The sequence below is a fragment of the Mustelus asterias genome, unplaced genomic scaffold (assembly GCF_964213995.1).
Source record: "Mustelus asterias unplaced genomic scaffold, sMusAst1.hap1.1 HAP1_SCAFFOLD_2896, whole genome shotgun sequence".
Lineage (NCBI taxonomy): Eukaryota > Metazoa > Chordata > Chondrichthyes > Carcharhiniformes > Triakidae > Mustelus > Mustelus asterias.
This window is the reverse complement of record NW_027592841.1, coordinates 15,001-22,052: the sequence shown is the minus strand read 5'-3', so window position 1 is coordinate 22,052 and position 7,052 is coordinate 15,001. Positions and strand designations below refer to the sequence as shown.

The 7,052-nt window shown below is 57.3% G+C and overlaps 1 protein-coding gene across 1 annotated transcript in view; it reads left to right on the top strand.

Annotated features, from left to right (window-relative positions):
* Positions 1-3,693: 3,693 nt before the first annotated feature.
* LOC144490122 (ephrin type-A receptor 2-like) overlaps positions 3,694-7,052 on the top strand; it is a gene marked incomplete at its 3' end in the record, with an annotated part of 17,860 nt that continues 14,501 nt past the window's right edge. Inside the window, exon 1 of the mRNA XM_078207931.1 lies at positions 3,694-3,817. Within this exon, the coding sequence (XP_078064057.1) occupies positions 3,748-3,817 (70 nt within the window). The remainder of the gene's footprint in view (positions 3,818-7,052) is intronic.

Below are 7,052 nucleotides of genomic sequence, written 5' to 3'. Positions count from 1 at the left end.
GATGGGTTGGTAAGTTTGCTGACGACACCAAGGTAGGTGGTGTTGTGGATAGTTTGGAGGGATGTCAGAAGTTGCAGCGAGACATAGATAGAATGCAAGACTGGGCGGAGAAGTGGCAGATGGACTTCAACCCGGATAAGTGTGTAGTGATCCATTTTGGCAGATCCAATGGGATGAAGCAGCAGTATAATATGAAGGGTACCATTCTTAGCAGTGTAGAGGATCAGAAGGACCTTGGGGTCCGGGTCCATAGGACTCTTAAATCGGCCTCGCAGGTGGAGGATGCGGTCAAGAAGGCGTACGGCGTACTGGCCTTCATTAATCGAGGGATTGAGTTTAGGAGTCGGGAGATAATGCTGCAGCTTTATAGGACCCTGGTTAGACCCCACTTGGAGTACTGCGCGCAGTTCTGGTCACCTCATTACAGGAAAGATGTTGAAGCCATTGAAAGGGTGCAGAGGAGATTTACAAGGATGTTGCCTGGATTGGGGGGCATGCCTTATGAGGATAGGTTGAGGGAGCTTGGTCTCTTCTCCCTGGAGAGACGAAGGATGAGAGGTGACCTGATAGAGGTTTACAAGATGTTGAGAGGTCTGGATAGGGTAGACTCTCAGAGGCTATTTCCAAGGGCTGAAATGGTTGCTACGAGAGGACACAGGTTTAAGGTGCTGGGGGGTAGGTACAGAGGAGATGTCAGGGGTAAGTTTTTCACTCAGAGGGTGGTGGGTGAGTGGAATCGGCTGACGTCGGTGGTGGTGGAGGCAAACTCGTTGGGGTCTTTTAAGAGACTTCTGGATGAGTACATGGGATTTAATGGGATTGAGGGCTATAGATAGGCCTAGAGGTGGGGATGTGATCGGCGCAACTTGTGGGCCGAAGGGCCTGTTTGTGCTGTGGCTTTCTATGTTCTATGTTAACCCTCTGACAGTGCGGCACTCCCTCAGTACTGACCCTCTGACAGTGCGGCACTCCCTCAGCACTGACCCTCTGACAGTGCGGCACTCCCTCAGCACTGACCCTCTGACAGTGCGGCACTCCCTCAGTACTGACCCTCTGACAGTGTGGCACTCCCTCAGCACTGACCCTCTGACAGTGCGGCACTCCCTCAGCACTGACCCTCTGACAGTGCGGCACTCCCTCAGCACTGACCGTCTGACAGTGCGGCACTCCCTCAGCACTGACCCTCTGACAGTGCGGCACTCCCTCAGCACTGACCCTCTGACAGTGCGGCACTCCCTCAGCACTGACCCTCTGACAGTGCGGCACTCCCTCAGCACTGACCCTCTGACAGTGCGGCACTCCCTCAGCACCGACCCTCTGACAGTGCGGCACTCCCTCAGCACTGACCCTCTGACAGTGCGGCACTCCCTCAGCACCGACCCTCTGACAGTGCGGCACTCCCTCAGCACTGACCCTCTGACAGTGCGGCACTCCCTCAGCACTGACCCTCTGACAGTGCGGCACTCCCTCAGTACTGACCCTCTGACAGTGCGGCACTCCCTCAGCACTGACCCTCTGACAGTGCGGCACTCCCTCAGTACTGACCCTCTGACAGTGCGGCACTCCCTCAGCACTGACCCTCTGACTGTGCGGCACTCCCTCAGCACTGACCCTCTGACAGTGCGGCACTCCCTCAGCACTGACCCTCTGACAGTGCGGCACTCCCTCAGCACTGACCCTCTGACAGTGCGGCACTCCCTCAGCACTGACCGTCTGACAGTGCGGCACTCCCTCAGCACTGATCCTCTGACAGTGCGGCACTCCCTCAGCACTGACCCTCTGACAGTGCAGCACTCCCTCAGCACTGACCGTCTGACAGTGCGGCACTCCCTCAGCACTGATCCTCTGACAGTGTGGCACTCCCTCAGCACTGACCCTCTGACAGTGCGGCACTCCCTCAGCACTGACCGTCTGACAGTGCGGCACTCCCTCAGTACTGACCGTCTGACAGTGCGGCACTCCCTCAGCACTGACCCTCTGACAGTGCGGCACTCCCTCAGCACTGACCCTCTGACAGTGCGGCACTCCCTCAGCACCGACCCTCTGACAGTGCGGCACTCCCTCAGCACTGACCCTCTGACAGTGCGGCACTCCCTCAGCACCGACCCTCTGACAGTGCGGCACTCCCTCAGCACTGACCCTCTGACAGTGCGGCACTCCCTCAGTACTGACCCTCTGACAGTGCGGCACTCCCTCAGCACTGACCCTCTGACAGTGCGGCACTCCCTCAGTACTGACCCTCTGACAGTGCGGCACTCCCTCAGTACTGACCCTCTGACAGTGCGGCACTCCCTCAGCACTGACCCTCTGACAGTGCGGCACTCCCTCAGCACTGACCCTCTGACAGTGCGGCACTCCCTCAGTACTGACCCTCTGACAGTGCAGCGCTCCCTCAGTACTGACCCTCTGACAGTGCGGCACTCCCTCAGTACTGACCCTCTGACAGTGCGACACTCCCTCAGTACTGACCCTCTGACAGTGCGGCACTCCCTCAGTACTGACCCTCTGACAGTGCGGCACTCCCTCAGTACTGACCCTCTGACAGTGCGGCACTCCCTCAGCACTGACCCTCTGACAGTGCGGCACTCCCTCAGTACTGACCCTCTGACAGTGCGGCACTCCCTCAGCACTGACCCTCTGACAGTGCGGCACTCCCTCAGCACTGACCCTCTGACAGTGCGGCACTCCCTCAGTACTGACCCTCTGACAGTGCGGCACTCCCTCAGCACTGACCCTCTGACAGTGCGGCACTCCCTCAGCACTGACCCTCTGACAGTGCGGCACTCCCTCAGTACTGACCCTCTGACAGTGCGGCACTCCCTCAGTACTGACCCTCTGACAGTGCGGCACTCCCTCAGTACTGACCCTCTGACAGTGCGGCACTCCCTCAGCACTGACCCTCTGACAGTGCGGCACTCCCTCAGCACTGACCCTCTGACAGTGCGGCACTCCCTCGGCACTGACCCTCTGACAGTGCGGCGCTCCCTCAGCACTGACCCTCTGACAGTGCGGCACTCCCTCAGCACTGACCCTCTGACAGTGCGGCACTCCCTCAGTACTGACCCTCTGACAGTGCGGCACTCTCTCAGCACTGACCCTCTGACAGTGCGGCACTCCCTCAGTACTGACCCTCTGACAGTGCGGCACTCCCTCAGTACTGACCCTCTGACAGTGCGGCACTCCCTCAGTACTGACCCTCTGACAGTGCGGCACTCCCTCAGCACTGACCCTCTGACAGTGCGGCACTCCCTCAGTACTGACCCTCTGACAGTGCGGCACTCCCTCAGCACTGACCCTCTGACAGTGCGGCACTCCCTCAGTACTGACCCTCTGACAGTGCGGCACTCCCTCAGCACTGACCCTCTGACAGTGCGGCACTCCCTCAGTACTGACCCTCTGACAGTGCGGCACTCCCTCAGCACTGACCCTCTGACAAGTTACTGGCAGAGATTTGCCGGGTGTTAAATTTGGAACTCGGGACTGTTCATTGAGAATCGTGCAGGACGGATTCAGTGAAATGTCTCCAGGTCTCTCCCATTGCGGGAGGAATGCGCCCTGCACCTTTAAGGAAGTGTGTGCCTTTAATTGCCTGTTGGCCAGGTATGTGAGGGTGGAACTCCCTGAGATTCCCACAGATCTGTGCGGTCGGTCACAGAGGGCTGGGGGTTGCTGCTGTTTCACTCTGACTCCGGATCCTCTCCATGTCTCTCCCTCTGCTCCCTGGTTGAACAGGGCTGAGATTAACACATGGATTGTGGTTGGGCCAGTTTTACCCTGATCTTGTTTCTGCTGCTGGATCGCCACAGCTCTGAGGAAGGTGAGGGAGCGGGAGGGAGGGAGGGTTCTGTCTGACTCACCTGGTGTGAGAGAGAGTGTGTGTGTGTGTGTGAGAGAGAGTGAGTGTGTGTGAGAGAGAGTGAGTGTGTGTGTGAGAGAGAGTGAGTGTGTGTGTGAGAGAGAGTGAGTGTGTGTGTGAGAGAGAGTGAGGGTGTGTGTGAGAGTGAGGGTGTGTGTGAGAGAGAGTGAGTGTGTGTGAGAGAGAGTGAGGGTGTGTGTGAGAGAGAGTGAGGGTGTGTGTGAGAGAGAGTGAGGGTGTGTGTGAGAGAGAGTGAGTGTGTGTGTGAGAGAGAGTGAGTGTGTGTGTGAGAGAGAGTGAGTGTGTGTGAGAGAGAGTGAGTGTGTGTGAGAGAGAGTGAGTGTGTGTGTGAGAGAGTGAGTGTGTGTGTGAGAGAGTGAGTGTGTGTGTGAGAGAGTGAGTGTGTGTGAGAGAGAGTGAGTGTGTGTGAGAGAGAGTGAGTGTGTGCGTGAGAGAGAGTGAGTGTGTGCGTGAGAGAGAGTGAGTGTGTGCGTGAGAGAGAGTGAGTGTGTGCGTGAGAGAGAGTGAGTGTGTGCGTGAGAGAGAGTGAGTGTGTGCGTGAGAGAGAGTGAGTGTGTGCGTGAGAGAGAGTGAGTGTGTGCGTGAGAGAGAGTGAGTGTGTGCGTGAGAGAGAGTGAGTGTGTGCGTGAGAGAGAGTGAGTGTGTGCGTGAGAGAGAGTGAGTGTGTGCGTGAGAGAGAGTGAGTGTGTGCGTGAGAGAGAGTGAGTGTGTGCGTGAGAGAGAGTGAGTGTGTGCGTGAGAGAGAGTGAGTGTGTGCGTGAGAGAGAGTGAGTGTGTGCGTGAGAGAGAGTGAGTGTGTGCGTGAGAGAGAGTGAGTGTGTGCGTGAGAGAGAGTGAGTGTGTGCGTGAGAGAGAGTGAGTGTGTGCGTGAGAGAGAGTGAGTGTGTGCGTGAGAGAGAGTGAGTGTGTGCGTGAGAGAGAGTGAGTGTGTGCGTGAGAGAGAGTGAGTGTGTGCGTGAGAGAGAGTGAGTGTGTGCGTGAGAGAGAGTGAGTGTGTGCGTGAGAGAGAGTGAGTGTGTGCGTGAGAGAGAGTGAGTGTGTGCGTGAGAGAGAGTGAGTGTGTGCGTGAGAGAGAGTGAGTGTGTGCGTGAGAGAGAGTGAGTGTGTGCGTGAGAGAGAGTGAGTGTGTGCGTGAGAGAGAGTGAGTGTGTGCGTGAGAGAGAGTGAGTGTGTGCGTGAGAGAGAGTGAGTGTGTGCGTGAGAGAGAGTGAGTGTGTGCGTGAGAGAGAGTGAGTGTGTGCGTGAGAGAGAGTGAGTGTGTGCGTGAGAGAGAGTGAGTGTGTGCGTGAGAGAGAGTGAGTGTGTGCGTGAGAGAGAGTGAGTGTGTGCGTGAGAGAGAGTGAGTGTGTGCGTGAGAGAGAGTGAGTGTGTGCGTGAGAGAGAGTGAGTGTGTGCGTGAGAGAGAGTGAGTGTGTGCGTGAGAGAGAGTGAGTGTGTGCGTGAGAGAGAGTGAGTGTGTGCGTGAGAGAGAGTGAGTGTGTGCGTGAGAGAGAGTGAGTGTGTGCGTGAGAGAGAGTGAGTGTGTGCGTGAGAGAGAGTGAGTGTGTGCGTGAGAGAGAGTGAGTGTGTGCGTGAGAGAGAGTGAGTGTGTGCGTGAGAGAGAGTGAGTGTGTGCGTGAGAGAGAGTGAGTGTGTGCGTGAGAGAGAGTGAGTGTGTGCGTGAGAGAGAGTGAGTGTGTGCGTGAGAGAGAGTGAGTGTGTGCGTGAGAGAGAGTGAGTGTGTGCGTGAGAGAGAGTGAGTGTGTGCGTGAGAGAGAGTGAGTGTGTGCGTGAGAGAGAGTGAGTGTGTGCGTGAGAGAGAGTGAGTGTGTGCGTGAGAGAGAGTGAGTGTGTGCGTGAGAGAGAGTGAGTGTGTGCGTGAGAGGAGTGAGTGTGTGCGTGAGAGAGAGTGAGTGTGTGCGTGAGAGAGAGTGAGTGTGTGCGTGAGAGGGAGAGTGAGTGTGTGGTGAGAGAGAGTGAGGTGTGTGCGTGAGAGAGAGTGAGTGTGTGCGTGAGAGAGAGTGAGTGTGTGCGTGAGAGGGAGTGAGTGTGTGCGTGAGAGAGAGTGAGTGTGTGCGTGAGAGAGAGTGAGTGTGTGCGTGAGAGAGAGTGAGTGTGTGCGTGAGAGAGAGTGAGTGTGTGCGTGAGAGGGAGTGAGTGTGTGCGTGAGAGGGAGTGAGTGTGTGCGTGAGAGGGAGTGAGTGTGTGCGTGAGAGGGAGTGAGTGTGTGCGTGAGAGGGAGTGAGTGTGTGCGTGAGAGGGAGTGAGTGTGTGCGTGAGAGGGAGTGAGTGTGTGCGTGAGAGGGAGTGAGTGTGTGCGTGAGAGGGAGTGAGTGTGTGCGTGAGAGGGAGTGAGTGTGTGCGTGAGAGGAGTGAGTGTGTGCGTGAGAGGGAGTGAGTGTGTGCGTGAGAGAGAGTGAGTGTGTGCGTGAGGAGAGTGAGTGTGTGCGTGAGAGAGAGTGAGTGTGTGCGTGAGAGGGAGTGAGTGTGTGCGTGAGAGGGAGTGAGTGTGTGCGTGAGAGGGAGTGAGTGTGTGCGTGAGAGGGAGTGAGTGTGTGCGTGAGAGGGAGTGAGTGTGTGCGTGAGAGGGAGTGAGTGTGTGCGTGAGAGGGAGTGAGTGTGTGCGTGAGAGGGAGTGAGTGTGTGCGTGAGAGGGAGTGAGTGTGTGCGTGAGAGGGAGTGAGGGTGTGTGCGTGAGAGGGAGTGAGTGTGTGCGTGAGAGGGAGTGAGTGTGTGCGTGAGAGGGAGTGAGTGTGTGCGTGAGAGGGAGTGAGTGTGTGCGTGAGAGGGAGTGAGTGTGTGCGTGAGAGGGAGTGAGTGTGTGCGTGAGAGGGAGTGAGTGTGTGCGTGAGAGGGAGTGAGTGTGTGCGTGAGAGGGAGTGAGTGTGTGCGTGAGAGGGAGTGAGTGTGTGCGTGAGAGGGAGTGAGTGTGTGCGTGAGAGGGAGTGAGTGTGTGCGTGAGAGGGAGTGAGTGTGTGCGTGAGAGGGAGTGAGTGTGTGCGTGAGAGGGAGTGAGTGTGTGCGTGAGAGGGAGTGAGTGTGTGCGTGAGAGGGAGTGAGTGTGTGCGTGAGAGGGAGTGAGTGTGTGCGTGAGAGGGGAGTGAGTGTGTGCGTGAGAGGGAGTGAGTGTGTGCGTGAGAGGGAGTGGGTGTGTGCGTGAGAGGGAGTGAGTGTGTGCGTGAGAGGGAGTGAGGTG